This window comes from Haemaphysalis longicornis, unplaced genomic scaffold (genome assembly GCF_048455015.1).
Source record: "Haemaphysalis longicornis isolate Haplotype H1 unplaced genomic scaffold, Haemaphysalis longicornis Haplotype H1 scaffold_7, whole genome shotgun sequence".
Taxonomy (NCBI): Eukaryota; Metazoa; Arthropoda; class Arachnida; order Ixodida; family Ixodidae; genus Haemaphysalis; species Haemaphysalis longicornis.
The window spans coordinates 11,152,513-11,165,878 of NW_027526422.1; the positions used below are offsets into that span (position 1 = coordinate 11,152,513).

Genomic DNA, 13,366 nt, shown 5'->3' on the forward strand with positions numbered 1-13,366 from the left:
ATTCCGCAGTAGTTTTATTCAAATCCCGCTCCGGCGGGGCAGGATAGGGCTGAAAGTACGAACGCTGTGTTATAGACAAGCCTTTTACCGGCTGTACGTGTAATCAGTTCTGCATCGCACCGGAATGGCTCGGCCTGCATTGACTGGGAAACGGAATGTCGCTTTAAAACACATTGGCAATGCCTCTGTCGAAAATGCCTTGATTGGCCGCTGCGTAATGTACACTGAATGATGCTGCAGTGACCTGGCGCATTCCCGTTACATGGCGCGTGCGCAATACACCTCTGCGGGCATGCGTAGCTTGGGCCGAGCCGAACCTGTGGTCCCGAAAAACGGCGGTTTCACGGCCCCGGCGTTATGTAGCCTCGCGCTGAGCCTAACGACTTGCCAAGTAGCGCCAAACAACATCAAGTTAGTACTGAAAACGTAACGGCAGGTCTAACGTCGGGGAATTCCTTGCAGGAAAGCGTTGGCCATGGCACCTCTGCGGGCAAGACGGAGTTCTTGCCGCATACAGTAATACCTCGTTAACTCGAACTCGCATATCTCGAAAAATCGGCTAAGTCGAAATCTTCCGCGGCACCGAACATTTTCCCATACGTCCCATGTATATTTTCCCCTTTATCTCGAAGTATTTTTGGGTCGGATTGCGGATAACTCGAAATCTTGACTGGGAGTGGAACGAAAATTCCGCCGCCGGACCATTTCACAAGATTCGCGCGATGAAGTCGCGCGACTTCACAGACTGAGGAACTTTGTCAAGAGGTCATCAAGCTTACAGGTAACGGCGCCGCCGAAAATGACGTGACTTTTCTGGAGTACGCGCTGTGTGAGCAGGATGTGGCGGTGACCGGAGAAAGGACGGACGCCGAAATCGTTCAAACGGCGTAGTAGACGGCGGAGACGACGGCGATGACGAACCACCTCGAGAGGTGCCGACATCTTCTGAGACGAGAAATTTGCTGCGCTTGCTTCGAAATAATAATAATAATAATAATTTTATTTGCAAAGTCAGTGTGCCCACCCAGTGGCGTGCACGGCTAGGCAGAAAGGTAGAGACCCTTACGCAGGTGCGCCTGCTAGCCCGCCACTGAGTGGGTAGGTCGAGTGCAGCGGCGGGGAAGATCGACTGATGCGATGCGTCAAGCAGCTGGAGGACGCCTTCTTAGGCCCGAGTGCGACCGCAAAGCAGACGAGCAGTAGGCAGTTTTTCTCTGCTAAATAAAATGGCAGTGCGGCAAAACCCAGTCGGTTAAAGTCTCTTGTATGTTATTTTTTTCTCTTTTAAACCTGCACGGGAAGAAAGATTAGAAACTGCCGCTGAAGAGCCGGTAAGTAGTAGTGATTTTTCTGAAGAGCGCTCATTTTTCCCGGCGATTAGTGCAACTTTGCTTATCTCGAAAATCCGTTTATCTCGAAATTTTCCCTGGTTTTTACGACTTCGAGTTAACGAGGTATTACTTATATGGACGCCGAGAAAAAATCAGACGCGCACATCTTCACTGTAAAAAATTCCCCGCATTTCCCCGAGGGGAAGAATGTGAAAGTGCGAATGCACGAGTTGAATTTGCGCGGTTCGGTAATGTTCGCGAAAGAGAGATCACACACACACACACACAACTACAAAGAAAGAAAGATGCATTTATTCACAGACACCTATTTGTGTTGTCGTTGTACTTGATTGCTAGAGCGGATCTCAGCTTTGAAATTTCGTGTCAGTACTCCTTTAAGCGGGTGCATTAGTCCTTCTCACGCCCGATTCCTGGCCAATCCCCCACGTGGGTATGTGCCATGTCAGCGGCCAGGCAGCGCGCGCCCATCTCCCCCCGTTGCTAAGGAAGACGAGGAGCGCGCGCACCCGCAGCTGTTGCTATGCGGACTACGGCGGCGGACGATTCAGGCTCGCTTAAGAAGTGCATTCGCACTTAAAACTAGCGAGACGCAGTCTGTGGCTGTGTCAGTGCGCCTCAGTCAAGACTCCAATCGCAAATTTTGAACGCACCCTTGCGAATGTCTTCTACGTTGGCTTGAATACCTATGACTATTGCAGGAACTTTGAAATCATTATCGTTGCGCCGGTAGCATTTCGGCTGGCGTACCCGCAAATTTTCCCGCCATTTTTTCGCGGGGCCACCATGGTTGCCAGACCAGGACTGCCCTCTGTTGATTAGCTCGCATCATCCGTAAAGGCCGCGGACGTCACCGACGTCACGGCCCTTGTTCTCTTCTCTTATTTCACAGTTATCTTATGTGTAGGCAAGCAACAATGTGCCGGATTAACGAGATACTGGGTCACGCCGCCCGTGCTTTATTCCAAGTTCTGCGGCTATTCTGCGCGTCCTACACGTGCGGCGTTCGCGAGCTGCCGCAGACCCGGTCGCAACTCGCCAGCGAGTCAAATCGATTAGAGCCGATCAGGCAGCGACGAGTCAGTAGCGCCCGGCTGGACACTTTTATGCAGCGAGCGTGTCCCTGTGCCCGCATGTCGGCGAAGTACGCAAATTTGATTTGCCAAGGCGCGCACGGGACAGAGACAGGGGTGTTGCACTGCAAGTGCCGGTCATCGTCGTCGTTGGCAACGTCATCACGCAGGCACGTCGCGTCGCAGTCCTTGCGTGTACGAAACACCTTGCTCCCCTGGGATGGGCACTTGCCCTGCGGGAAGTTCCAGAGCGCGCATCTGGAGCCGTCGAAGAACCACCAGTCTCCCGCCACGTCCTGCCTGCAGACCGCGTATACAATGCGCGTGTATATATGGACCCAAGGGCCTTGAAGATGTTAGCTCGTGTTTAAACTGTAAATACGATGCTCACGAGATCGCGAGGACACCTGGCGATGTAGTAAATGCCAAAACTAATATTAGAGTTTTATTTCCGAACATGCACCTTTGATTGTAGGGCTTAACGCGCCGACGCAACGCAGGTGACGAAGCGCGCCGTAGTGGAGGGCTTCGGAATAATTTTGGCCACTCGGGGATCTTTAACGTGCGCTGAAATATCGTACACGGGGGCGTTTTTGCTTTTCGCATCCATCAGAAAAGCGGCCGCCGTGGCAGGGAATCGAACCCGCGTCCTCGTGCTCAGAAGCACAACGCCTTAGCCACTGAGCCACCGCGGTGAGGTAATACAACATGGACCTTTGCGTCTTTTCACTGTTCATTACTATGACCGAGAGCCTCGGCCAACCGATGTTGTTAGTCTTTTATATGAGTTTTATTGCCTACAATGTGTGGTACGATATGCCAAGCTGCATCAAACCCAGTACTGAACTCCAGTACCGCACTTCAACTTTTCTACCGACTGACTTCTTCGTTTCTCACTTTTCGTCTTCTTTTTCGTCTTCAGTTTTGTTTTGGTTAAACGGCAAAGCGATTGGTCTCCGTGCTGCCAGCTGCCGGGCACTGCCTCTCAAGCCTTCTGTGGCTTCGGTGGCCCGCAAATGTACCTCGTATCCTTGAAATAAACATTACTTTTATTATTAGTATTGTAAAATAATCTGCGGGTACCGGTTTACAACATCAGAGAATGAAGCAAAGCGTTAGGCCTAACGTCAGGCCGGAACAAATTCCCGCCTTCCCTTTGCTCGCGCACCATCGGTTGCGACGCCGTACAATTAATTGCAAGTTTCACTGGACGCCGCATGATGGCGCTTCTAACGCCAGGCGCTTCTAACGCCAAATTGCGGATATAGCCAAAAGCATTGAGGCAGACATAGAAAGAAATCCTGGAGAAGAGTGGGAATATGACAGGCTCATCAAAACTATGCAGGAAAAAATAGTCAAGGCAGAGGGGTCCAACCGATGGAGAGGAAAAAAAACACCCAAAAGCTGGTGGAACAAAGAAATAAAGGCGGCGATAGAGAGGCGTAAACAGGCGTCTAGAGAGCACAGGCAGGCCAAGAGGATGGGGAGACATCAGGAGGAGGTGGACCTAAAATGGGAGCAGTATAAGCAAATGAAACAGGAAGTGCAGCAATTAGTGCAGGCGAAAATAAAGGGGGACAGCGAGCGATGGGTAACGCAAATACGAGGAAGGGGTAGAGACGCGCCGAGAAGGTTTTGGAACCATGTGCAGGCATTAGGGAAACGTACGAGTCCCACAGAAGGCGGTACTATAGAAAACGAGCAGGGACAGATGCTCAAGGGAGAGGAAGCATTAGCATACCTGCACAAAATCATCACGGAGAAGTTCGGTAAGGTGGATGAAGAGGCCCCGCAGCGACACAGAGATGTCGCGGCGGGTAGGCCGAAAGGTCTGGAGATAGATGGGGACAAGCTGAAATGGAAAAGAGCAGAGGAAAAGGTCCCCAAGAATACCGCGGCAGGCACGGATGGGATACCGATGGAGTTGATTAACCAGTTAGGACCAAAGATCAAGGGAAAGCTACTGCAAGCCATCAGAACAAGGATAGAAGAAAAGGCAATACCAGCCGCGTGGCAAATGAGCAGGATGAACTTAGTGTACAAGGGCAAAGGAGTCAGGACAAACCCAAGCTCGTATAGGCCAGTAACCGTCACGTCAGTGCTGTACAGGTTAGCAATGCAGGCAGTGAAGTTCGAACTAGAGCAGTGGGTGGAAGAAAATAGGATATTAGGGGAGCTTCAAAATGGGTTTCGAAAGGACAGAAGACTAGACGACAACTTATTCGTGGTAAGCCAATGCATAGAGGTGGCGAAAATGCAAAACCGACCTTTGTGGTTAGCCTTTCTGGACATTAAAGCGGCTTATGATAATGTAGACAGGGAGCGGCTTTGGAGTATCCTGGAGGACGAGGGAGTTGGGGCAGAATTCATTAGCTTACTCAGGGAGCTATACCGGGAGAACCAAGTGCAAATAGTGTGGGAGGGGGTAACATACAATAGGCCTGTATACACCTACAAGGGTCTGAAACAAGGATGTCCTCTCTCTCCGCTGCTGTTCATGATCTACATGACGGGGTTAGAAAGGAAGCTAGAAGTCAGCACGATGGGGTTCGACTTATCCTACATGAAAAACGGGCAGGTGGTGGAACAACGGGTTCCGGGACTAATGTATGCAGACGACATATTGTTGATGGCGGACAACCGGATAAGTATGCAGGGCTTGATGGATATATGCGGTGAAGAAGCGACGCACCTAGGGCTATCCTTTAGCAGAGAAAAATCGGGGATCATGGTCTTTAATGACGGCGAGGAGCACAAAACAGTATCAGTGCAGCAAGTAGAAATACCATTGGTGAAAGAGTATAAATATTTAGGAGTATGGCTGAACAACAGCGAAGATTACACGCAGGCGCATGAGGCTCACCTTAGGACGAAAGGAAGACGGAACGCGGCTATAATGAAGCATAGAGCCCTCTGGGGATACAGCAAATACGAGGTGGTAAGGGGAGTCTGGAAAGGGGTCATGGTACCAGGATTAACTTTCGCTAATTCGGTTCTGTGCATGAAGCCAGAGACCCAAGCGGGCCTGGAAGTAAATCAGAGGGCGGTAGGCAGATTGGCCCTAGGGGCCCACAGTAAAACTACAAATGAAGCGGTACAAGGGGATATGGGCTGGTCGTCTTTCGAGGCGAGGGAGGCGCAGAGCAAGATAAAGTTTGAGGAGCGACTTCGTGACATGGAGGACGAAAGATGGGCCGCGAGGGTGTTTAAGTACCTGTATTTGAGGAGCGTGGACACGCGGTGGAGACGGAGGACCAGACAGCTGACCAAGCGGTACGGAAAGTCGGTAGGGGAAAGCGGGGTTTACACAACAGTTAAAAAGCAGGTAAAGGCAGCAGAGACGACGAAGTGGGCAGAGAGAATGGAAGCGAAAAAAACCCTGGAGACTTATAGGACAGAGAAACGGGAAATTAAGAAGGAGGGATTCTATGGCAATACGAGAGGCAGTGCGTTGCTCTTCGAGGCACGGGCAGGGTGCCTGAGAACCCGGGCATACACGGGTAGCTACAGGCAGCAGGATGAAACGTGTGCATGCTGCGGCAGTGATCGAGAAACTATAGAACATATTGTCAGGAGCTGCACAGAGATACGGCCACCGTGGGGTGAGGGGGAAACGACGCTGGCGGAGGCTTTGGGATTTGGGGCGAGGGGGAACCTCAACTTTAAGGCCATAGAGGTGACGAAGAGGCGACTGGAGTGGTGGTGGAGGAAAAGTAGGGAAGGGATGGGTACGCAGGCGGAGTAATCATGCGGACGAGAATTTAGAACAGCGAAGGGAGAAAATAAGGGGGGTGGGGGCGATGAGTTTAAAACAGAAAAGAGGGAGAGAGGGGAGGGAGGAAGCAAATCTATAGGTTAGCTGGGAGTAGGGCAAGTAAACGTAATAAAACAGGCAAGTCGGTTGCTGACAACCGACGCCCCGATTCAAAGGGAAAGCCACTAATCATCATCATCATCATCATGATTCACAGGTGGGCTGCTCACCTGAGCGGTCGTGTTTTTTTTTTTTTTTTGTGCTCCAACAAAGGCGTGTACTACTGCAGTTAAGGAAAACGGAACGACAGCGAGGCGGAGGACAGCAGAAGCTAAGTATGTACCTGCACGGTTCTTTCTCGCTATTTCGGATTTGCCGCCGCGATGACGAACACGCGCAGAAAGCTGGTAGAGTGTGGTAGCTGTCTGCGGCAAGTAGGTGCAGATGAGTTTTGGCGGGATGGCGGCGAGGCAGACGAAGGGGCAGATAAGTGTGGCCTATGCTTAGTGGTGTCGCGGCTAGAACACGTAGAAGCGGATAACTCGGCGTTAGCTAAGCGGGTTGCGGGACTAGATGCAGCGCTAAGTGACGAACGCGACGAACGCAGGGCCGTTGAAGGAAAGTTAGAAGCAGCTGAGAGGAACCTAGAAAGGAGCGTCATTCTGCCAACAAATGATGAACACCTCGGCCCATGCAGCGGAGCGGAGGCATGCACCGAGGTGACACACGGGACGGAAGATAAGAAATTTAAGGCGACAGCTACTCCCACGTGCAGCAAGATAGGCCAGCCAATCCAGTCAAAAAGCAGTGCGCCAACGAAGAGCAGCACGTGGCAGAAAATAGCGTTGTAATAATAGCGGGATATTCGAACATGAAGAGGAGCAGCGCTGCCGTAATGGAAAGGGTAGAGGGGGATACGCGTGTGAAGGTCGGTTGTTTCCCCGGTCAGACGTGCCGACGGTGATAAAAGCGAAGGGGAAGCTGGCCTTGTCCAGTAAAGATAGAAACATTATGGTGATTGCCGCGGGGCTTAACGATGTTCTTAAGGGGGAGGAGGAAAAACTTAGCCAGGAGATAGCGAAAGGGGTAAACGACCCCAAATGTTCTGATTGCAGTCAACACCGTGCGGTAGGTGACAGAAGAGGGCGTGCACACCGAACGGGCAGTGCTAGCTCGCTGCTAACAGCGAGATCGAGAGGCGCGGCAGGGAACTTGGGTTTGAAGTGAGGGTAGTTGGCAGCGTTAAACACATAGGTAAGCTTTTCAGTAGGACGGTATTCACTTCAGCGCCAGGCTATAGGAAACATGGTAGCGTGGCGGTTAGGTGGGAGAGCGGTTGCTTTTTTAAGGGCCCCCGCAAAGCTATGGAAGGCAAACTAGTCAACAAACGGGAAGCGGGGGGCGTAGGCACACTCAACTCTGGGAGGCAGATAAGGTTATAGACATAGCTGAGAGCACAGAGAAAGGCGATTGAAGTGGAAACGCTGGAGGGAACAATTTTGTAAAAGATAGAAATAAACCCCGTAACTGGAAAGCTAAAGGGAAAAAGGAATTCAATAAATATTTAATCAGCTACATAAATATGCAGGGTGGCAGGAAACCTGATAGGTGGGCGGAAATCCAAAACCAACTTGAACGGGAAGAAATAAACGTGTACGCCTTAGCCGAGACCCACCTCCGAGACCTAGAAGCCCCACCTGTCATAGACAGTTATGTCTGGGAAGGATGCAACAGGACTGCAGGAATGAGGAGAGGTGGAGGCGTTGCCATACTTACTAAAACAAGGGACCGACTGGCAGAGAGTGAACGAAAGCGGTGAAGAGCATCGATGGGTTAAAGGCACAATAGCTGGGAGAAATACATGGTTAGGAGTTGTGTATCTGTGGACCGGCAGCGGAGTTCGGGGAGAAAAATGAGGAAATGGTAAACTGTCTTAGAACAGATATAAACGAGTTTAAACATTCAGGTGAAATAATTGTAGTTGCAGAAACGAATGCCCGCATAGAATATTTGGATGGATGCACAGATCATGATGGTTATGTTGTGATAGATCTATGTCAGGAAAACCGGCTAGTAACAGTAAACCAAGAAAGCAAATGTGACCTACAAATAACGTGGGAAAGCGGTAACAGACAGTCCAGCATAGACTATGGTCTAGTCTCCGAGACAGTATACGAAAGGTTGCGCGAAATGAAGATAGATGAAAATGGAACAGACAGCTTAGGAAGCGACCACAAGCGGTTTACCTTGCACTTTGAATAATAATAATAATAATCTTTATTGCACAGGAGGTGGGTGGAGAGGGGTTAAGAAGTAAGAGAAAGAGGGACCGTCCTGGTTGGCGTGCTATAGGCGTGGCAGAAAGGTGAAAACCCGTACGCAGAGCCCCTGCCAGCCATCCAACCAGGAGGGGGTAAAAGGAAAGGGGGGGCACAAAAAATGGCGGTTAGCAATAGGCAGCACAGACATCTTGCAATGGCTCTGCATAGCACCCTAGACGCCTCACGGTCCGTGGGGAGGGGTGATCTAACACTTAGAGGAGCAGAAAGTCTCGCACTGCTGCTGGGATGAGATAGTTCTGGTGGTGGACAGTCCTCGCATGAATGACTTCAGGTTGGTCGGTTCGCTTGTTAACACGAATAGCAGAGGTGATGTAGGCGACTCCTTGGGAGCTGTCCAGGCGGCGGCAGAGAAAGCCCACACGCGCCACAGAACGCCGGTGCTGGAGTGTTTGACATCCAAGGGGGTGCAGCCGAGCCTCGTATCGCGGAAGGGTGTCATGGCTGCAGCCTAGACGAGGGAACAACGTTCGGGTGGCCCGGCGCTGAACGCTCTCTAGCCTGTTGGTCAGGTGAAGCTGATAGGGGTTCCACAAGGAGGAGCAATATTCAAGTCTTGGCAACACGAGGGCAGTGTAGAGTGCGCAGAAGGCCGCAGGACCTCAAGGTTTTGATGTCCGTAGCACGAAGCCCAGGGTGCGACGTGCCTTGGCCACTATGTTGGAGATGTGAAGTGAGAAGTCAAGCGATGGGGTGAACTGGACTCCAAGGATTGAAGCAGACGGAACAGCACGAAGGACAGAGTCACCCAGTGTATAGATGGGCGAGGCAGCCCGCTTACTACTGTGGAAACGGAGCAGCACACTCTTAGTGGTGCTGATGGAGAGATGATTGAGTGTTGCCCAGTGAGAAACAGGAGTAACACGGACAAATTGAGTAGTCAGTACAACAGGAGGAACTAATTTGAACAATGAGCAGTTAAAGATCATCGCTGATATGATGGAAGACGAAATCAATAAGTACACAGAAAAAAATTGGGATTACGACGAAATTATCGGATTCATAAAGCAGAGGATGGAAGAAGCCAAGCAACGAAACCGACGAAAGGGAAGAGAAAGCCGAGAGGCTGGTGGAATAAGGAAATAGGAGGGGTTATTGACCAGCGAAAAAAGGCGCTGAGAGAACATACAGAGGCAAAGAGAAGTATGGGACCGGAGGAAGTGAAGGAAAAATGGGATGTCTACCGGGAGAAGAAACTAGAAGTGCAGAAAAGGGTGCAAGCAAAGATCAAGCAGAAAAGCGAACAATGGATGGCAGTAATACGAAAGGACAAAAGCGCATCCGAGAAGTTTTGGAACCATGTAAAATTACTAAGCACAAAAAAATGATATCCATCGAAAATTCTTGATTGATGAGGAGGAAAAACATTTAGAAGGGGAACAGGCATTGGCGCATATTCATCAGGGGATTAGTAAGAAGTTTAGGGAAACGGACTGGTGAAGCCTACACCGAGAACAACAGCGCCACCAAAGACGGCGGAAACGGAAATAAATTTCAGCAGCCATGATTGAAAAAAATAAAGCAGAGCAAAAGGTTTCCCCCCAGAGTGGGCCCGGACGGAATACCAATGCAGCTGATAAACCTGCTTGGACCGAAAAGTACCGCATCGTTTTGAGAGCAATAGATAAGGTGATAGAAACCAAGCAAATACCGGATGGTTGGCTAGAAAGCAGGATGAATTTAATATATAAAGGCAGAGGCAACAAAGCCAGTATTGATTCATACAGATCACAGTAACGTCAGTGATGTATAGATTCGTAATTCAGGCGATAAAATCAGAAATTCAAGCATGGATGGAAGAAAATGAAATACTTGGGGAACTGCAGAATGAATTTAGACAAGACAGGCGCTTGGATGATCATTTTTTCGTCATAACACAGTGCATTGAAATTTCTAAATTTCAGAATAGACCATTGTGGATTACGTTCTTGGACATAAAGGGGCATATGACAACGTAAAAGGAGAACTGCTGTGGAGGGTGCTGAAACTCCAGGGTGTAGATGAATAGTTAATACAGTTTCTGATAGCAATCTATAAAGATAATAGAGTGCACCTGACACAGGAAGGGTAGAAATGCGCAAAGCAGGCCAACACCCATCGAAGACTGAAACAGGGATGCCCTGTGAGCCCAATACTGTTTATGCTGTACAAGGTAGGGTTAGAAAAGAAACGAAGAAAATGAATTAGGGTTCAGCTTAGCACATATGTGGCAAGGCGAAGTGGTACAACAGCGTATTCCGGGAATGTTATACGCAGACGATATTGTTCTTTTAGCTTACCGGAGAGATATGAAACGGCTCATAAATATTAGTGGCCAGGAAGCCACAGACCTTGGGTTAAGTTTTAGCACTGAAAAATCTGGAATCATGGTTCTCAATGACACCATAGCTGAGTCAGTATCAATTCAGCATGGCCAATTACCCGGAGTCAAGGAATATAAATATTTGAAGGTGTGGATAAACGAAGGGGACACCTACTTAAGATTTCACAAGGAGAAACTTGAGAATTAAGGAAAGCGCAACGCAGCTATAATGAAGCGTAGAGCTCCGTAGGGACATAGCAAATATGTATTGAGAGGAATGGGGAATGGAGTAATGGTTCCGGGCCTCACATTTGTGAATGCAGTATTCTGCTTCAAATCAGACGCTCTTTCATGCCTTGAAGTGAACCACAGAACGGTAGGTCGTTTGGCCTTAGGAGCACATGGTAAAACAACTAACAAATCAGTGCAGGGAGATATGTGCTGGGCGTCGTTTGAAGTTCGAGAAGCTCAGAGCAAAATATGTTTTGAGAGGAAGTTGCGAGCAATGCATCAACGTAGGTGGACAGCTAAAGATTTTAGGTACGTATGCACGGAAAACGTGGGCACGCAGTGGTTAAGAAAAACGAGAAGGCTTACGCTGAAATACGGAAAGAACAGTGGAGAATCAAAAAGCAACGTAGATAGAAACGAATAAACGGGGAGCAAAAACGGAAGCTAAAATGTCGTTAGACATCGTTAGACATGTACAGGGCAGAGAAACTGGACATAAGAAAAGAAAATTTCTACGATGATTCCAAGGGCAGTGCTTTGCTTTTTGAGGCTAGAGCAGGTTGCTTGAACTAAGAGCTTTGTGCGGAAGTATACGAAAATGATGGGATATGCGTGGTCTGCGGAAAATAAACAGAAACTAAGCGGCACATAGTTTTAGGTTGTGAGTGTATCCATCCAAATCTTCAAAAGGGAAATATTCGGCTTCCAGAAGCCCTAGGATTTAAGGGTAGAACCGAGGGAGTTAACTTCAAGGCTGTCGAGAAGACTAAAAGAAGATTGGAATGCTGGTGGACGAAAAGCAGAGAGGGGAATAATGCCTAGGACAGCTACCACCTGTAACAGGGAAAAAAAGTATTTTGTGCTTGTTCTCGAGCAGCGCTTGTATTAAAGAGTATAAAACATACATGTATTAGCTTTTTCTTGGTAAGAAGACACGGCATCAGCCCGTTTCAAAGGGAATACCACTAGCAATCAATCAATCAATCAATCAATCAATCAATCAATCAATCAATCAATCAATCAATCAATCAATCAGTCAATCAATCAATCAATCAATCAATCAGTCAATCAATCAATCAATCAATCAATCATGCATGGTCAAGCAAAGATGACATTTACCAGGAGCGTACATTACTGCCCTCCTAACTGTAATAGGCATGTTCAAATTACTCATGTGGGCGTCACTAGACGTAACACACATTTCAAAGTCGACGGCCCCGACTCATTTTAGGTATACCTTTAGACAGCTAGAGGCATGGCGCTGTAGTGGCCTGAAAGATGAATGCCCGCCTCGCATTCCCGGGGCTCTGGATTCGATTCCCAACCAGGTCCAAATTTAACTGTCACCTCCTGTGTTAACTTCTGTTCGGTTAACGATCGATGAACGACCTCGGTAAGTGCCCTGTTCAGGCACGCCTCTCACCTCGAGCAGCCGCTGAAGAGGGTGACCTCGAAGCAGCGCTCACTGGCTGGCTGGCGTCCCCTGTAGACGCAGCTGCTGAGGCAGCTCTGGAAGTCCGCGAACCTGTTGGCGCCTCGGTTGCAGACGTGCGCGTCATCGCCGGCCGTCGACACGCAGCGGTGCGCAGCGGCGCTGTAGTAGGCCTCGGGCCTGCTCGCTTGCTCGCAGAACGAGTAGAAGTGCCCGGCGCCGCACCGGTGTCCGCGCCGGTGCTTTGGTCGTGGCTGCAAAGCATTGGGAAGTAGTAGCGACAACTTCATTGTAGCGTGAGCTACGCTGGCCGAGGTTGAGCAGTTTCGCGTGGCTCCTGGAGAGCCATGCTGCGCATGCGCGAGGAGCTGTGACGTCACACGGTGCACAGCTTAAGCGCCGGAGCCGCCGCCGCCGGTCTGCGCATTCCAGAGGAGTGACGTCATAGCCGCTGTAGACGCACTGGCGCCGGCGCGTGCCCACCTGTGCGCCTCCGTTGCGCAGTCTGACGCTGCGCCGGAGCCGTTTGCGTGTACCGTGTGTGTGTCATTGAAGCAGCCATAAGCATGATAATCAAACAAATCCTAGACAGACAGGAAAGCTAAGAATAACCAGCTGAACCTTAGCTCACGCTACGTACGTACTGGCATAGCCGAGCTAAGCCACGGCTAACTTTTAATAGAGAGGAGGCACGCGGGCCCCCAGGAAAGAACGGAGGGGTAGGGCAAGGAAGAAGTCTTCAGAAATTCACGAGGACACGTAAAAGGTCATTGTTCGCATGAACGTCCATTGCATGGCCGGCGTTGCCTGATGCGGCACCCTATGTGAACTGCTGCCGAGCCCCCTCTCCCCCGCCTGTCAAACTCATTTTGACAGCGAAGCTGTC

The 13,366-nt window shown here is 49.9% G+C and overlaps 1 protein-coding gene across 1 annotated transcript; it reads right to left on the minus strand.

The window, feature by feature from the left end:
* Nucleotides 1–2,322: 2,322 nt before the first annotated feature.
* On the minus strand, nucleotides 2,323–12,770 carry LOC144145018 (uncharacterized). The gene is made up of 2 exons (XM_077676520.1): nucleotides 12,472–12,770; nucleotides 2,323–2,779 (listed from the first exon to the last, which is right to left on the minus strand). Exons 1-2 carry the CDS (start codon nucleotides 12,768–12,770, stop codon nucleotides 2,341–2,343), a joined length of 738 nt encoding a protein of 245 aa, XP_077532646.1. The 3' UTR covers nucleotides 2,323–2,340.
* Between the last annotated feature and the right edge of the window lie 596 nt (nucleotides 12,771–13,366).